Below are 20,002 nucleotides of genomic sequence, written 5' to 3' on the forward strand. Positions count from 1 at the left end.
CCCTGAGGGTGCCCCCACCCTCAGGGACCCCCTCCTGCCCGGCTCTGGAAAGGGGAAAGTGTTTAAAACTTACCTTTTTCCAGCGGTGGGCGGAAAGCTCTCCTCCTCCGATCCTCCTCTTCTCCTCCCCGTCGGCTGAATGCGCATGCATGGCAAGAGCTGCGCGCGCATTCAGCCGGTCACATAGGAAAGCATTCATAATGCTTTCCTATGGACGCTTGCATGCTCTCACTGTGATTTTCACAGTGAGAATCACGCAAGCGCCTCTAGCGGCTGTCAATGAGACAGCCACTAGAGGAAATAAGGGAAGGCTTAACCCATTCACAAACATAGCAGTTTCTCTGAAACTGCTATGTTTATGAAAAAATGGGTTAACCCTAGAAGGACCTGGCACCCAGACCACTTCATTAAGCTGAAGTGGTCTGGGTGCCTAGAGTGGTCCTTTAAGATACTGCATTGCTACTTTGAAATAGAATTCCAATGAGTGATATTATACTTTATAGCAGCACTAGGTTTATTACGTTGTTTCTAGTACGGCATATTGATATGTCACATTTATGAAAATGCTCAAGAATAATGTGATACGCCCCACATGCGCACTCTATCATACAAGTCACTAAGAAATCTAAATCCAGGGATGAATTAGAAACTGCACTCATTCCCATTACTCTGAGCCAGGGTGCATCTAAACCAAGAACCCAGCACCAGGTCCCAGATACAGTAAAAAGAGGACAAAAAGCCGCGACATGCACACAGGGGTGCCGTGGAATATAATCATGGCACCGGGGAAACATTACTGCTCAACAGGGACCCAGTCGAGTACGGTGGTCCTTTAAGACCGCGACAGAGCCCCTGTAATGTCGTCCGGCTGGGAGGAAGCGACAGCCTGTCACTTCCTTCCAGCATCCTGAAGGGAGACAGCGCGGGAGGAGGCAGCTGCAGCGTGAGGGGAGAGGCGCATGAAGAGCTCCACACCCCTCATTCCCACAGCAGCAGGACTCCAAGCCACCCTCCTGGCACATAAGGTAAGTTAACAGGAGGGTGGCTGGAGATATATATATAAAAAAAAAAATCACGTGTGTGTATGTGTTTGAGTGTATGAGTATGAGTATGTATATGTATGGGTGTGCGAGTATAAGTGTGTGCATCTGTGTGTGTATATATATATGTCTGTGTGCGCGCGCACATCTGTGTATATTCCATCTCCCTCCCTATACTATCACTACTTAATTGATAACTATATCTCCCATCCTGGTCGTCTGTTTTTGTTTTTCTTAAAGCTGGTATGGTCATGTCATTTTATGTTCATTCTCTAAGACTCTTTGTTAATTGTTTGTTTAGCTAGTGTTACTACTCTCACTGATAATCTAGTACATTTATGTTCATGGTTTATGACTTTCACCTATCTGATCCTTCCTATCTTTTTATCCCAAATGTTCTCTCCTTTAGTTTTTCATCTCTAATTAATTACCTCAATAGGCCCATGTCTCCCCACCCACAATAGTGTGTTTTATTTCTTTTTTTTTTTCTTCTAACCTCAGACCTTATATTTCAGACTGGGCCCCTTAAAACAGCATTAACACCCAGCACTCCCAAGCAACCAAGTCCTGCAGAATCTTCTGAGCAGAGGTATCATCTCTGGAAGATTGCCCACCCTACCCTCCCCACATCATCCCCTCCCACCCCACCCTCCCCACATCATCCCATCCCACCCCATGGTCATCAACTTACTTATAGATAGTGCACATCAGCTGGTTTCTTTAACACACCAATCAAGTCACTAAACCTCTCCTCACCTGAAATCATTTAACACACTGCATCCTTACAATGGTTTAAACACTCATTGATATTTGTGTGTGTTTGTATATATGATCTACATATCTATATAATACACATTTTCTCTAATGTTCTCCCTTCTATTTTTCACTTTAACACTAACTTCTCTCATTACTAAAATATCCCTATCCTTTCGCTCACCTGTCCCTGGCAACACCATCATCATTACTTCCACCTTACTCCCCTCTCTCTATTCATCCCATGCACTCTACACATACCTTTCCAGCCCATCTCCACCAACTCCTCCCAAATCCTCTACATACATACCCTCCTACAAAACTTTCAAATCCTTCTCCCACCTTCACTTCCTTTCTATCCTTCTGCTTCTAGCAGCTGGTGATGTCTCTCCAAACCCCGGTCCCCTCACCACATACTAACCCAAGGATCCACACTAATCTCATACCCATCTCATGTTCCTCTAAATCCTCCTTCAATACTGCCCTCTGGAACGCACGCTCTGTTTGCAATATAACTAAATCCACTGCTGTCCATGACTTCTTCATCTCTCGTTCAATAGATTTACTAGCCTTAACAGAAACCTGGCTCTCCCCCTCTGACACTGCCACCCCTGCATCTTTGTCCTTCGGTGGTCTCCAACTTACCCACAACCCAAGAAACTCTGAATGTAAAGGTGGTGGTGTTGGGTTTCTCCTCTCCCCTCACTACTCCTTTAAACCTCTTCCCACCCCCCCTTCTCTCTCTCTCCCGTCATTTGAAATACATTCAATTCGCCTTTTCAAACCCTTCTCTGCTAACATTGCTGTTATTTACCGTCCCCCTGGTTCCCCTCTTCTCTTCCTTGACCACTTTGCTGCCTGGCTACCCTATTTCCTCTCTTCTAACATTCCATCCCTAATTCTCGGGGACTTCAATATTCCTATAAACCCACCTTTGACCTCTGCAGCCACTAAACTACTTTCAATTACTTCCTCCCTCGGGCTATCGCAGTGGGCAAATTCTCCCACCCATGTAGCTGGCAATACACTTGACCTAATCTTCACTTATGCATGTACAGTATCAAATATCTGCAACACTCCATATTCACTCTCTGATCACCACCTCTTATCATTTGCTCTCGCGTACCCCCTCACCCAACAACCTCAGCCTAACCCCCCTCAACTCAGGAGGGACCTTAATTCTCTTGATCTCCAGCAGTTGTCAGCTGACATTGATTCACGACTGCTGTCCATCCCTTCCCTCTCCTGTCCTTCTCTGGCCATCTCCACATATAATTCTACTCTTACATCTGCCTTGAACGCTGCAGCGCCACTCCAAACAAGTACCTCGAGGAGGACCCGCCCCCAACCATGGCATACTAAATCAAAGCGCTACCTGCAAAGATGCTCCCGTTGTGCTGAACGCTCCTGGAGGAAGTCTCGCACTCAATCAGACTTTCTCCATTATAGATTCATATTGTGTTCATACAGTGCAGCCCTTGCCCTTGCCAGACAGTCCTATTTTTCCTCTCTCATTAGTTCATGTTCCCGCAATCCCAGGCGTCTCTTTGACACCTTTAATTCTCTTCTCCGCCCTGCTGTGGCCACCCCCCAAACTAACCTTACTGCTGATAACTTTGCATGTTACTTCACTGACAAGATTGAACAACTAAGGAAAGAATACTCCCCTCCTTGCCTTTCTGTTTCTCAACCACACATAGATCATGCCTTTCCTACCCTTCAGACATTCTCCCCAGCTACTGACCAAGAGGTGGCTGCTCTTCTTTGCTCCTCTCGCCCCACCACTTGCCCACTCGATCCTGTCCCATCTCACCTTATCAGATCTCTCTCCACTTGTCTCGTGCCTTCTTTAACACACATCTTCAACTGCTCGCTCTCTTCTGGCATCGTCCCTGCTGACCTTAAACATGCCACTGTAGTACCTATACTAAAAAAAACATCCCTCGACCCATCCACCCCCTCTAACTACCGTCTCATATCCCTGCTCCCTTTTTCCTCAAAGCTGCTGGAAAGACTTGTCTTTACCCATGTGTCTCATTTACTCAATTCCAACTCTCTCCTTGACCCCCTTCAATCTGGCTTCCGCCCTCTCCACTCTACAGAGACTGCCCTTATCAAAGTTACTAACGACCTAATCGCAGCTAAATCCAAAGGCCACTACTCCATACTAATTCTTCTTGACCTTTCAGCGGCCTTTGACACTGTTGATCATGCTCTCCTTCTTCAAACTCTTCAATCGCTTGGTCTCTGTGACTCTGTCCTCTCGTGGTTTTCCTCTTATCTCTCCCAACGCTCATTCAGTGTCTCTTTTTCTAATGATACCTCCTCCCCTCGTCCTGTCTCGGTTGGAGTCCCCCGAGGCTCCGTCCTTGGTCCCCTTCTATTTTCTCTTTATACTGCCTCTCTTGGCAAACTTATTACCTCTTTTGGATTCCACTACCACCTGTACGCTGATGACACCCAGCTATATCTCTCCTCCCCAGACCTCTCCCCTGCCGTTCTGCAACGTGTCACTGCTTGCCTTTCTTCCATCTCTGACTGGATGTCCTCCCGCTTTCTGAAACTCAATCTCTCAAAAACTGAGCTCCTTGTCTTTCCTCCTCCTAATACTGATCCTCTTCTTTCGCTCTCCCTTCAAGTTTGTGGTACCAACATCAGTCCATCCTTGCAAGCGCGCTGTCTTGGCGTCATACTTGACTCTGGTCTCACCTTTGTTGCCAAATCCTGTAGATTCCATTTTAAAAACATAGCCCGCATCCGCCCCTTCTTGCACCAGATACTACCAAGGAGCATGCTCTAGTAATTTCCCGCATGGATTATTGTAACCCTCTCCTGATTGGTCTTCCCAATAGCCGTACTTCACCCCTACAGTCTGTAATGAACGCTGCTGCTAGATTGATTTTCCTCTCTAGTCGTTTCTCTCACACCTCACCCCTCTGCCAGTCCTTACATTGGCTTCCTGTATGCTATAGGAGTCACTTCAAGGTACTAACTCACACCTATAAAGCACTGAACAACTCTAGCCCCTCTTATATCTCCTCACAGATCCATAGGTATGGCCCTTCTCGGTCTCTCCGCTCTGCCCGTGACCACCTCCTGTCCGTTGTCCGCACCCGTACGGCCAACTCGCGCTTGCAGGACTTCTCGCGGGCGGCTCCCTTCCTATGGAATAGCCTGCCTACCGCCATCAGACGCTCCCCTAGTCTTGCATCTTTTAAGAAGTGCCTTAAAACCCATCTCTTTAGGAAAGCTTATGGCTTTTAAGACTAACCCCTACCTCACATACCTGTCTCTTGCCCTCTCCTAAAGGGCAGCCCACCTTATTTGATTGCAAATACCTGTCCTAATGTGTTTTACACCCTACCTCCTATAGAATGTAAGCTCGATTGGGTCCTCTTCAACCTATTGTTCCTGTAAGTTTATTTGTAATTGTCCTATTTATAGTTAAATCCCCTCTCATTATATTGTAAAGCGCTACGGAATTTGTTGGCGCTATATAAATGGCAATAATAATAATATAATAATCTGTGTGTCTGGGTCTGTGTTTTTATGTCTGTGTGTATCTGTGTCATGGTGTGGGCATGTATCAATGTTTGTGTGTGTCAGGGTGCATGTGTGTGTGTATCTATGTGTGTGTGTATCTATATGTGTGTATGTGTCGGTGTCTATATGAATTTGTGTGTATGTGTCGCTGTATTTATATTCATCTGTGTGTTAATGTGCATTAATATCTGTAAGTATGTATGTATGTGCATACATGCAAGCAAACACCAGCACAACATACAAGCACACTCCTGCAATCTAACACAAATATTACATACAAACATACCCCTGCATTCAAACAAAAATAAAATATACAAACACACTCCTTCACTCAAACACAAATACTTCACACAAATGTACATCCACATTTTAAAGTGAACATTACATTCAGCCACTACCCTGCAATCAAACGCAAACATCACATACAAACACACCCCTGTATTAAAACACAATAAATGTATACAAGCACCCCTTCAAAAACCAACACTGTACATTACACTATAGCGCCAGTAAATGCGGCATCGCTGTATATATATATACAGCCTAGAGTTTTTTACTTAGGGTACCTTGGAAAAACACTGAAATATTAAGGACACCTTGAACCTAACAGGTTTGGGATCCACTAAGTTAAGATATATGGAGTACCCTGCACCTGACTAGGGATGTACCGAAATTTCGGCGGCCTATCCCATTGCGGCTGACAACGGGTCAATTCAGGTGATTATATATCACAATGAAAGATAGTAATGATAACATGAAAAGTCAAGAATACTGCACTATGGGACAGGAGAGGGGGGGAAAGAACACTATGGGACAAGGAAGGGGGGAAAGAACACTATGAGACAGGGAAGGGGGAAAGGAACACTGTGGGACAGGGGAGGGGGTGAAAGAACACTATGGGACAGGGGAGGAGGGGGGAAAAGAACATTAAAAAAGAGGGAGAAGAGAGGAACATTAAGGGGAGCACTAAGGTACAGGGAAGGGAAAAGGAACACTGGGGCAGGGGGACCACTAAGGGAGAAGGGATGTTTTTCATATTAGATTCATTCAATTCATTAAAAAGTCTAATATTAATACAATTAGAGAAAAAAAACTATTTTAATATAATTTGGGGAAAAGTCATTTTCGGCCAAGGGCATCCTGAATTTTTGGTTTAAGCCCAGCATTTTAATTTTAGTGCATCCTTACACCTGACTACACCCTGTTCCAAATTATTATGCAAATTCTATTTAACCCCTTCAGGACGGAGTCAATAGTGCACGTTCTGATCAAAACAAAACGTAAACAAAAACTAGAATTTGCGCTAAATGTCTGTTCACCCGTAGTTCCCCTCTTTCATATTATATGCACCCACACTTATTATATATCATTTTGTTCGGGAGAAACAGGGCTTTAATTTACCATTAAACATTCATATATGGAACATAATTTATTATGAATAAAATAAAAAAACTGTGAGAAATTATTTTATTTTTTTTAAATGTGTAGTTACGCCTCACATTTTAGCTGTAAATGTCATAATACTGTTAGGTTTTACTGCAACAAAATGCACATATTTGTAATCAGCGATGTCTCACGAGTACAACAGTACCCCCCCATTAACAGGTTTTATGGTGTTTTGGAAAGTTACAGGGTCAAATATAGAACGTTCCATTTTCAAATTGAAATTTGCCAGATTAGTAATGTTACCTTTGAGACGGTGTGGTAGCCCAGGAATGAGAATTACCCCCATAATGGCATACCATTTGAAAAAGTAGACAAGCCAAGGTATTGAAAGTGGGGTATGTTTAGTCTTTTTTAGTAGCCACTTAGTCACAAACACTGGCCAAAGTAAGCGTTCATATTTGTTTTTGTGTGAAAAAAGCAAAAAAAACGAATATTTGGCCAGTGTTTGTGACTAAGTGGCTACTAAGAAAGACTGGACATACCCCACTTGCAATACCTCGGGTTGTCTACTTTTGCAAATGGTATGCCATGATGGGGGTTATTCTCATTCCTGGGCTACCACACCGTCTCAAAGGTAACTGTCTCCCGAGTAAAACAGTACCCCCTATGTACAGGTTTTATGGTGTCGTGGAGAGTTACAGGGTCAAATATAGTGCTTGCGAATTAAATTCTCTGCACTTTCTCCCTGTGCTGTCAGGCATGTCAATCAAATTTTAATTAATCAAATCACATAATTATGTTAAAAGATTACTTAAATATACATGTAGAATTTTAATATATATATATACATATATATGTATTTAAATTCTACGTGTATACTAATGTAATCTTTTATGTAATTATATGTATTTATCTATATATACATATTTGCGGTTATTTGTATTTTATATATAGATAGATGTATATAGAATGTCATTCTAAGTGTATTTTGTTACCAATATATATATATATATTAATAACAAAATACAGTTAGAATGAAATTACATATGAATATATAATTTATATTAAATTTTGTTTAAATATTTTATTTATTTATACGTATGTATATATATATATATATAATATATATATACATATTATATATATACATATATATATATATATATATATATATATATAAAAATATTTTACATTTTTTTTTTAACATGTTTAATTTATTTTTTTATACTTTCTTACCAGCAGGGGGACTGTCTGATATTTTATACAGTCCCCCTGCTGGCAGATTCATAGCCAGCTATAGGGGGCCATGTGATCGCTCTTTGAGAGCGATCACATGGCCCCCGGGGGCCTCATTTGCCGTGGGAGGGCTGCCTGGCAGCCCCCCAGAAGAGGATCGCAGCGGAGGTAAGTATAACTTACCTCCTGGGGCTCAAAGCCATTACGGCGTTCCATGCCGCCGCAACGGCTTTAATGCCCATTATAATGGGGACGGCATGGAACGCCGTAACGGCGTTAACGGGTTAAGTGTCACAAAGATTAAATATTTTGTTTTCAATTTAACTCATGGATGGCATTGTGTCTCAGGGCTCTTTTGATCACTGAAAACAATCTCCGACACCTGTGATAATTAGATTGCCAGGTGAGCCCAATTTAAGGAAAAAACTACTAAAGGAGGGTGTTCAACATTATTAAGCAGAGCACCATTTTCATGCAATATGGGGAGGAAAAAGGATCTCTCTCTGCTGCCGAAAAGAGTGAAATAGTTCAATGCCTTGGACGAGGTATGAAAACATTAGATATTTCACGAAAACTTAAGCGTGATCATCGCACTATTAAGAGATTTGTGACTGATTCAGAGCACAGACGGGTTCATACAGGTAAAGGCACATCGAGGAAGATTTCTGCCAGATCCATGCATCGGATCAAGAGAGCAGCTGCTAAAATACCATTACATAGCAGCAAACAGATATTTGAAGCTGCTGGTGCCTCTGGGGTCCCACAGACATCAAGGTGTAGAGTCCTCCAGAGTCTTGCAACTGTGCATAAACCTTCTATTCGGCCACCACTAACCAATGCTCACAAGCAGAAACAGCTGCATTGAGCAGAAAAATACATGAAGACTAATTTTCAAACAGTCCTGTTCACTGAGTGCCGTGCAACCCTGGATGGTCCAGATGTATGGAGTAGTGGATGGTTGGGGATGGCCACCCTGTTCCAACAAGGCTGCGACGTCAACAAGGCGGTGGTGAAGTCATGTTTTGGGCCGGAATCATGGGAAGAGAGCTGGTCGGCCCCTTTAGGGTCCCCGAAGGTGTAAAGATGACCTCTGCAAAGTATGTGGAGTTTTGGACTGACCACTTTCTTCCCTGGTACAGAAGGAAGAATTATGCTTTCTGTAATAAAATCATCTTCATTCATGAAAATGCACCATCTCATGCTGCAAAGAATACCGCTGCATCGATGGCTGCTATGGGGATAAAAGGAGAGAAAGTCATGGTGTGGCCTCCATCCTCCCCTGACCCTTATTCCTATTGAGAACCTTTGGAGCATCCTCAAGCAAAAGATCTATGAGGGTGGGAGGCAGTTTACATCCAAACAGCAGCTCTGGGAGAAACTATCCAAAAACTCACAAGTTCAATGGATGCAAGACTTGTGAAGCTGCTATCAAATAAGGGGTCCTATGTTAAAATGTAACGTGACCTGTTAAAATGTTTAACCCCTTAAGGACACATGATGGAAATATTCCATCATGATTCCCTTTTATTCCAGAAGTTGTGTCCTTAAGGGATTAAAAAGTTAAAATGGTGTTATAGGTTTGATTGAAATAGTTTTTGATTTCAGTAAATATGCTGCAAACGCAACAAATGACAATTTTCAGTTCTATGCAACCTATAAAGTGTTTTGAAACTTACTGTGCATAATAATTTGGAACAGTGCATTGTAAGTTTTTTATGTTTAAAAAAAATACTGTTATTATTAGGTTTGTTCAATAAAATAATTATGCAATGGATGTTATACCTATGGCAGAACATTTTGTAAATGTAATTGCACTGTCTTTTATGTTTTAGATTAAAAAATTCCAATAAAGGAGAATTTAAATAAAATAAAAATGAATAAAAAGTAAGGCAGTTGCAAAATGTGTTGTGCTTAACTTTAAAGTTTTATAATAGTCACAGAATCCAAAACCGCTACAGAAAAACATATATTTGTAACTAAGAGCACTTTTACACTTCTTTAAACCATATTATCATAAACCTGGGTCAATAAATACAATTATTTGTAGGGGTTTTCTCCTCATTTGTTAAATTTTTTATATGTTCACAGACCACCCATGTCCCACTACTGCAAACACCCCACGATTATAATACCCCGCATGTATACCTTTTCCCTGAATCAAACCGCTAATTAAAACCTTAAGCTAACCACTAATTCTACTCATAATCCAACCCTTAAGCCATCTCCTAATCCTACAAATAATGCAATCCATAATACTACCCATAATACAAACCCAAATCCAACCCACTATCTTGCTCCTAATTTCATTCCCTATTTCTATTCCTCACTTAGAGTGCAGCCCATAGTCATCTGTTAGTCTGGGCCACTAACTATAGTTTCAACTGACAAAGGGGTCCCTCGGGTATTCAAAGATTCCTGGAGTACCTTGGTACCAGCAGAGATTTAACCCTGCTGGTGCTTTGACTGCATTGGTCTATGTTGTCAATGATCGTGAAAGCTTTGCCTTGCATTATGGCACAGACCGCCATGTGGTCCTTAAGTAGTTAAAGACACATTTCTGTAATTATTATTTCTGTAGAACACTGTTATATGTTTAGATATATCAACAATATGAAGCTCTTGGTAAAGAAGGATCTTTGGACAAAATGGAGGTACAGAGAGATTTGGGCCCAAAATTGGAACTGTCCGTGCTAACAAGGGACACTTGGGAGATAAAAATATGATTGTCATGTAATAAATAATAAACAGGCTGGGTAGTAAATTCATCCTGATCATTAGGGATTATTCTAGCTTCAGTGACCGAATAATCTAAATTTTATTAAAGACAGGAGGCGAATATTTGCTTTACTTCCTTTACTGAATCCTCCCAGAAGCAAAGAAATAGTTAAACAATTGAACAAAAAAAAAAACCAATCAGAACACATCTAGTCAGTAATATATGGTTATGATACTCCTGCCAACTCCTCTTTCTTGATACCGCCGGAATGTGATGTCAACCGTGTAAACCAGAAAGAAAATTCAGCAGAGAATGTAGTCAACAATGTAAATGAAATGTAACCGATGCAGTAGAGCAAGAACTCGATGATGTGAAAATACAGAGACAGCTTCACACTAGAAAGAAATGAGAATTCGTGAAACTATGATGTGACTGGTAGATTGTCAATCATACAAACGTCTAGCACTATAATCGATCAAAGCCTAGAGGGCTATTAGCTGTACCTAACTGAGTAATGATACCTTGCAAGGTTGAAACGATCGTCTGGGGTTGCCGTATCTCTTGTGCAGAGGGAACTTGCTGGCATTTCGGATCTGGACTGCCCGTACGGGTGGGACCAGTCTGATATGCTTCAGATATGTTCTCTCTGTAATGGCACAAGTTGAGTTAAAACCAGCTTGAGATCTGAGCGGGGACCCACCAAAAGGTAGGCTAATTGAGCGAATGTCCATTCTCACCTCTCATGCTACTTGTTTTTCTCTCTTTTAATTCGATCATATATCAACAATCTGTGATGCTAACTAAACATATAAATATCAACAATCTGTGATGCCAACTTCTCACCTCTTGTGCTACTTTTTTTTTTCTCCTTAAGTTTAAAGGGCAATCCAGACGTGGACCCCTTGCTCACGGTGCTTAGAGGGATATTAGCTACACCTCACTGATGATACCTTACAAGGTTGAAATGATCGTCTGGGGTTGCCGTATCTCTTGTGCAGAGGGAACTTGCTGGCATTTCAGATCTGGACTGCCCGTACGGGTGGGACCAGTATGTAATGCTTCAGGTAGGTTCTCTCTGTAATGGCACAAGTTGAGCTAAAACCAGCTTGAGATCTGAGCGGGGACCCACCAAAGGGTAGGCTAATTGAGCTGTTGTCCGTTCTCACCTCTTGTGCTACTTATTTTTCTCTCCTTTAAATCGATCATATATCAACAATCTGTGATGCTATCTGTGATGCTAACTAGACATATAAATATCAACAACCTGTGATGCTAACTAGACATCTAATAATATATAGGTGTAGGAAACAAATAAAGAACAACGGAGTTAGCTCAAGAGTAATACAAAAGCACCCTGGGATGTAAAATACGAGGCATGTAAACAAACCTGAATACTTTACCTGAGTATCCCTTAGTGGATGGAACTTGAATAATCTAGTTACCTGAGTTACCCTAATGGAAGGAACCGGGAAGAGGGGGGGGGGGGGCAATACAAAAGTCAAGACTCCACAGGATGGGAAAATTTGTGCCTCCTGTCTTTAATAACATTTAGATTATTCGGTCACTGAAGCTAGAATAATCCCTAATTTTATGGCAAGACTGGAGGCTTCATTTTTGCTGTTTTAATGCCCGGAGAGTAAATGAAAACGTGGATGAGACTGAGGCTGGAAATAGAAGGTACGGAATGTAGATTCCCTTGACCAATCAGCGGAGGCTAAAATGTCTGAAAGGGAACCCCCCACGATAAGGGCAGAGGACGCGGATGCGCCCCACACCGAATGGGTGCCAAATGAAGCTTCAACGTCTGCAAGGCGGAAAGGCCATCAGATCCAACAAGCATTGTGGGACCGGACACTGGATTGTGAGGACGAATATAGGACACAAAAAGAGGTCCCGATGGAGACCGAAGGTGAGTGGTAAAGGTGACATATCGTTGTAAACAACGGGCAGCACAAAGAAACGGTCTGTCAGGGAAATATGGGTAAAAAACAGAAGAAGAAAGGACCTGAATGCAATAGCGTGAAGGTCAAAAGCCCTGACATTGGAAACCTGATGAAAAGAGACCAAACAAAGCAACAGGGCTAGTTTGGCAGAGAGTTGACATAAGGAAAGTTCCGACTTAGGAGGTCAAGCTTCCAGGAAAGACAAGACCTGTGCAACATCCCAAAATTCAGTGTATCAATGGGCCGGAGGTTGGGAAAGTCTAATACCCTGTTGTAGCCTACAAAAGGATGTATGGTTTCCAATGGGAACTGTATCAATCGGGCAATGAGCCGCTGAAATAGCAGAACAAAAACGTTTATTGTACGGTAAGACTTGCCAGTGTCAAAAAGAGACAATTGGAAGTTCATAATATTCATCAGAGTCGTTGAAAAGGGACTAATATCCCTTTCCAGACACCAGCGAACCCAGAACCGCCATGCAGAAAAGTATGATCTGCGGGTTTCTGGGGCATCACGAGTCCCAGAGGAGGCTTCGGGCAGAGCCCAAAAGTCCTGAGACATACCAAAATTCCCTGAAACAGTCCAGGCCACTAGCTGAAGATGTCCCTGGATGGGGAGAGGGTGGAAGTCCTTGGAGGAGATCTCAGCCAGAGGCAGAAGCAGAGGATAATCTGTGGACATTTCTAGGAGGTTGGGATACCAAAGTTGGGCTCGCTGAGAGGAGTTATTAACAGGATTATGACTCCTAGAACCTTGAGACGATGGAGAGTTCGAGGAATCATGGAAAAAGGTGGAAAAGCATAAGCTCCTGTCAACGGCCAAGTTTGTAGGAAAGCGTTGACGGCTTGAGACATCAAATCCAGTAGCCAACTGAAGAAGGCGTCTGTCTGATGATTCAGCCTGGAGGCAAAAAGGTCTAGCGTGATGGGCCCGCGAAGTCGATGCAGATGATGGAAGACACCAGGGTCTAGGTGCCAATTGCTGGCATCCCTCCAGTGACGGGAGAACCATTTAATTTGCAAACTTCCATGCTTGCTGAGCTGGATTCCCAAGAGCTTGTCAGCCTAAGGGTATCCTGGAGCAGCATGGGGAACATGCCCACAGGAGGTGAGATAGAGGTAAGGGTAGACAGGGTGTGCCTTCTGTAAACAGGAAAGGCAGGGCAGAGCAGGCCTCTCTGTAAACAGGACAGGCAGTGCCGTGACAAATTTCCTCCTGAGCCTAGTGACAACCCATCTCTTTGTTCATCCCCATTAGCCCCTTTCACAAGCTTACAAGTGCTCCAAAAAGTGAATAGTACAGAGAGACTAGCGGTATGCCCGACTCGTGTTTCGGTGCTGCTAATGTGCCTTTGTCAGGAGGCACTGAATAGAGCCGCCGTGCTGTGCAACTTAAATGATGTTAAGGTGTGGAGGCACGTTATAGTAATAGCTTATCACAGAATGTGAAAAGCGAGCCATATGAGGCATAGACCTCCCCTGAGACCCATCCTCTCTAGTACGTGGAACCGTTACTAATACACAGAGGAGAGTCAAGGGAGAGGGCTAAAAGCCGAGGGAGGGGGGTGGAGTTTCACATTGAAACGAAACTGCAGACAAACCCCCTAAACGAGTATATCCCCATCAGAAAGGCTGGAGTGACTGTAAAAACCTGCATCAAATTACATACACATGCTCAAACCCATACCATAATTCTATGTAGTGCACTTGATCAAGTAAGTCCTTCAAATATCGAACCAGGATGGCTGAAAGTTTTCTTAAATAAATACATTATATAGATTAAAGGACCACTATATGCACCCAGTCCCCCTAGTTTTAACCCTGCAGCTGAAAACATAGTATACACTGTATGGATAATCCAGCCTCTAGTGGCTGTCTCCCTGACAGCCACTAGAGGCCGCTTCCGCGATTTTCAGTTAGAAAATTGCATTGAACTCACACAGCGTTGGATTAAAGTAAGTGGCTGAAATGGTTTTAACCCCTTCAGCCCAGCGGGAGGGGGTCCACGGGGGGGGGGGAGTAACCTAATAAACCTACAGTGCCAGGAATACGGGTTTGTTTTCCTGGCACTATAGTGCTCCTTTAATCAATAATAAAGACATGTAATAACCATATTAATCTTCATCTTGAAATTCCCTGCTTAGAAAAAAGAAAGTCTATATGTTTCAGAAATAGAATTAGCTCAATCATGTGTGTCAAAAAAACACCACCAATGCATTCTATAGATACAGCAAGGATAAAGTGGTACTCTAATTTTTTTTTATCTCATTGAATATCTATTTGTACAGTCAATTAACGCTACACGTAAACCCCCTATATATATTTGGTAACTTATGACCATGAAGTGATTATGGTATGCAAAACATGACCATGAAGTGATTATGGTATGCAAAACATATTTTAACCCCTTAAGGACCAAACTTCTGGAATAAAAGGGAATCATGACATGTCACACATGTCATGTGTCCTTAAGGGGTTAAAGGGACACTATAGTCACCTGAACAACTTTAGCTTAATGAACCCGTTTTGGTGTATAGAACATGCCCCTGCAGCCTCACTGCTCAATCCTCAGCCATTTAGGAGTTAAATCCCTTTGTTTATGAACCCTAGTCACACCTCCCTGCATGTGACTTGCACAGCCTTCCATAGACACTTCCTGTAAAGAGAGCCCTATTTAGGCTTTCTTTATTGCAAGTTCTGTTTAATTAAGATTGTCTTATCCCCTGCTATGTTAATAGCTTGCTAGACCCTGCAAGAGCCTCCTGTATGTGATTAAAGCTCAATTTAGAGATTGAGATACAATTATTTAAGGTAAATTACATCTGTTTGAAAGTGAAACCAGTTTTTTTTTCATGCAGGCTCTGTCAATCATAGCCAGGGGAGGTGTGGCTAGGGCTGCATAAACAGAAACAAAGTGATTTAACTCCTAAATGACAGTGAATTGAGCAGTGAAATTGCAGGGGAATGATCTATACACTAAAACTGCTTTATTTAGCCAAAGTAATTTAGGTGACTATAGTGTTCCTTTAAGTAAAATGTCTTTAAAAATATAATTATTACTAATCAAATAATTGAATGTAGGAGCTTCAGTCTAATCTCTAGTAAATAATTTACTACTGCACCAGGGACGTTTTAGCCGCAAGGCAAACAAGGCATTTGCCTTGGGCGGCATTTTCCAGGGGGAGGCAAAAAAAGCCGCCCCAAACGCCCAGGGCAAATGCCTTGTTAGCCTTGCGGCTAACTGACATGCCAGCCGGGCGTGCAGGCTGCTGTCTGCTGGGCGGGCGGCCGGCGAGGGAGCACTTCCTCTGAGCTGTCTGCTCAGCTTCCTCGCGCGCCGCAGAGTGAGGCTGGGAGCCGGAATATGACGTCATCTTCCGGCTCCCAGCCTCACTCTGAGGCGCGCGAGGGAGCTTAGCAGAGTGTTCAGAGCAAGTGGTCTGTTTGTGTCTGTTAGACTGTGTGTGTCTGTTAGTGTGAGTGTGTGTGTGTATCTGCTAGTGAGTGTGTGTCTGTTAGTGAGTGTGTCTGTAGTGTGTGTGTGTTTCTGTTAGCGAGTGTGTGTTTCTGTTAGCTAGTGTATGCGTATCTGTTAGTGAATGTGTGTGTGTGTATTTAAAAGGCGGGACGGGGGAAGGGTTGGGTGTGGGTGGCGCGGGCGGCGGGGGGAAGGGTTGGGTGGGGGTGGCAAGGGGGGGCGCCTGAGTTTTGTCCTGCCTAGGGCAGCACAAAACCAGGATACACCACTGTACTGTACGGTGAACCTTGGTTATGTCGTCCCTCAGAATTGCCGAGTCTTTGTAGACAACAAATTTGCTTAGATTAGGAAATGTCATCTTTAAAAATACCACCTGAGCAAATATATGATTCCTAGAGGTCTAAGGATTCAACTAGCTACTAGTATCCAGATGGATGATTCATGTTGCTAATACCTGTTCCAAAAAAATCATGCACATCATATGCATATTTGAGTCCAAAAGGCTGGAATCTGTAGATGAAAAGGTTAAGCATGCAGTGGAGAATATAAATAATCATGAGGAACATCCATCGTTCCAAATGCAGGAACAAAAACTCCAATAGAGTCTGAGCAAGTATCAAAATGTGATTAAGAGTTGTAAATATCATAAGTGTATTATAGATAATGACATTACAAATCCGGAAAGGTTTACAAAGGCTTCAAAAGATCAGTCAGAGTTGACTCAGATTTCTTCACAACTTCTGACTATGAAACGTCAAAGGGACATCTCAAAGGGGAAGAGGTACTCCCATTTCTAGGGAGATTTTGAAAAAAGGGGTTTATTTTTTAGGACACAACCACCAAGAGGGGGCACTCTACCACAGTACAGACAAACCTGCTATAGGGGGAGAGTACACAAACCGGAAATGATAAGATCATTAATCTCTCAAACATTACCCTGACACAAGTACAAATCTTTTCTTCCAATACCACAATTTAACCATTTTGAATGGGTTCAGGATATTAACCTATTCGGGAGACATTTGTAAAGCCATCTTTTTCTACTGGAAAGAAATGATGTAAATATTCCCAAACCTTACCCAAACCTCAAGCCGAGAAGCAATTTCACCCCGAACTTCAGGGAGTTTAAACACATAGACTTCTTTGTAGAATCTGCATGTAGTATGATTAAAAAAAATGGCCACAAATTCACTTTCTTTAAAACCACATGGAAACCTCACTAGCGCAGAGTAGGGGGATCTACAGGAGTTACGCGACATAATCAAACCAGCAGACAAAGGAGGTAATATTGTGCTGCTCAATAGGGAACACTACATCCGCATGGCGAAGAATACCCTTAATGATAGTTACACCTATGAAGGACTATAAAGTGACTATCAAGTATCCATCATCCCAATTTCTCAAAAAACATTTAAATCAATGTAAGATGAAGCCTACGATGAAGCAGTCATCACAAAAGATGAATATGATTACATCTATGTGAGAAATCCTACCACTTCAACGTTTTACTGTATCCCAAAGGTCAACAAAAAATATGCTGACTTAACAGCAAGACCCATTGTTTCTGGGTCAAATAATTTGACAAAAATATAGGCAGCATATATGTTGATAAGATCTTGCGGACCTTTGTGGAGAAGTTACCTTCCTATCTAGGGATAAGATCTTGCGGACCTTTGTGGAGAAGTTACCTTCCTATCTTAGGGATACCACAGATATCCTTAGTGGTCTTTCATCTTTAAAGATACTACAGGGTTCCCTACTCTGCAGTCTTGATATGGAGGCCCTACTCTTCGATACCCCATGAATTGGGACTTAGCAATATTAGGTCCTTTTTGGATTCCAGATGACCTGAACATCAGCAGCATGCCCCCTTTGTGACTCACAACAAGTTACCACCCACTCCCTCTTAAAAGAGGAATCAATGTGGGTCAACATCTTAGGCTGCAACGTAACTGCTCCTCAGTAGAGGATTTTAAAATTAGGCAAATGATCTGAAAAAGAGATTTAAGGACAGAGGTTACCAGAATAGGTGCTTGAAAAAAGCTTACCAGAGAGAGACTTGCTTCTTGAAGATAGGAGTACTCCAAAGCTAATAAGATGTGTTGCTAACCTTGACTCGGGTTGGGATGAAGCTAAGAAAGTATTGGAAAGATTCTGACCACTCCTGACCCAGGATCCACATCTATCCGGTGTCCTCTCCCCCAGAGTCTCTTTCACTACAAGAAGAGGCAGACATATCAAGGATCTGCTGGTTCCTAGTCACCTATCTAATTAAATGAATCACCACCAAAAACGCTGGCTCTCAGTGACAGGCTCCTACCAATGTGGTTGCTGTGTGGCTTGCAAATACATTTCAAGAGACTCTTAGTGGATAACCAACTCCAATGGTTCAGTGAAATTCCCAGTGATACAATTTTTTTAACTGTAATACCGCTGGGATTGTCTATTTAAGCACCTGTGAATGTGGTATGAGATATGTCGGAAAAACGTTTAGACCATTTAAAAGAAGAATCATGGAACACATTCACTCTGTCATGTGAGGGCATACCACAAAAAATCTCCTAGAGGTCTTAGGTTTGCAGACATTGACGAGTGTCTTTGGGTGAGAGAGGGGTTGATTTAGACAGACTCCTCAGAAGAAGAGAGTGCTATTGGATTTAGAAGTTAAATACTTTTGCACCGAACTGACTAAATGAGGGTTTTTCATTCACTCCATATATTGGCATCTAAATAAATTGATACATTTATACATACAGGAGTTTTCTTAAAGATTACATCGTTAGGAGGGGATTTATGATTATTACATATAATGCACTCTTTTTATTGCATGTTATTATTTACTGTCACATTCACTTTTAAGAGGGACCACATAACCCAGGTTTGCCTTGCTGTAGTCAATTATTTACTAGAGATTTGACTGAAGCTCCTATATATATATATATATATATATATATATATATATATATATATATATATATATAGGGTTTACGTGTAGAGATTATTGACTTCAATCATTAGAGTACCTTCCCTTAAGAAAAGACTGTTAAAAACAAAGAGTTATAATTGACTCAGTGAACTGCAACTTATCTGGCTAAGCATGGAGTAGGAGATGGAATGTTTGCCCTGGGAAAGGTAAGCTCAATAGTCTGCGAACTTGTGGGAATGGTTGCTTATCTGGGACATACCAGTATGAAAATAACTAGCTGTAGATATTGGAACTAGTTTTAAAAAAATACTGGGATGACTGGACATATAACTACATAGTTTTTGTTTTGTGCTGTGCAGGACAAAGGAGTGAATTAAGGACAAACAGAGTAGCATGAGGAAGCATCATACAGGTGTATTCCAGTTTACATAATATAGAGCATGTGTGTTTTTATTGGTGCAGAGCGTGTGCTGAATCACAAAAAGCAGTGACTGTAACACCTACAACATATCTCTTGTTTTCTTTTTGTACAGGAATCTTCTAGACAAAGACACATTCTCGAAGTCCGACCCCAGTAAGTAGTTTTATTACTCTTTTTAACAATAATACAGCTTGACAAGCTCACTGCAAATGGATTTTCCACAATACAGCAAATATATCATTGGTATTGTAATGAGTTGTAGTCACTGTTGTATGTTGTGACCAAAGTAACCGCATCACTGGCTTTTGGAGGGGCCTGTTTGCTAGCCTCCTACCCTGTGACTATGGCCCCTGTGTCAAATCCTAGTTAGAACCACTGTGTGTGCCCTTTTTAAACTTGTATGGCCACACTTTGAACTTTCGAAGTGGCACTTCGAACTTCCGAAGCTATTCGAACACGTGGCGGCGGCCATCTTGTTTAGTCGAACGCATCCAGCTGTGTTTGGTCATCAAGTGCATGGAACTCAAATCGGACACTTAATGGCATGAACACGCTAAACTT

The 20,002-nt window shown here is 42.2% G+C and overlaps 1 protein-coding gene across 2 annotated transcripts in view; it reads left to right on the forward strand.

Moving 5' to 3' along the window:
* The window catches only part of CPNE5 (copine 5), a 417,182-nt gene that overhangs the window by 130,970 nt on the left and 266,210 nt on the right, over positions 1-20,002 (forward strand). For both annotated transcript variants that reach the window (XM_063453199.1, XM_063453200.1), the window contains exon 2: positions 19,554-19,594. In XM_063453199.1, the coding sequence (XP_063309269.1) occupies positions 19,554-19,594 (41 nt within the window). The remainder of the gene's footprint in view (positions 1-19,553; positions 19,595-20,002) is intronic.

The sequence above is a fragment of the Pelobates fuscus genome, chromosome 1 (assembly GCF_036172605.1).
Source record: "Pelobates fuscus isolate aPelFus1 chromosome 1, aPelFus1.pri, whole genome shotgun sequence".
Classification (NCBI taxonomy): Eukaryota; Metazoa; Chordata; class Amphibia; order Anura; family Pelobatidae; genus Pelobates; species Pelobates fuscus.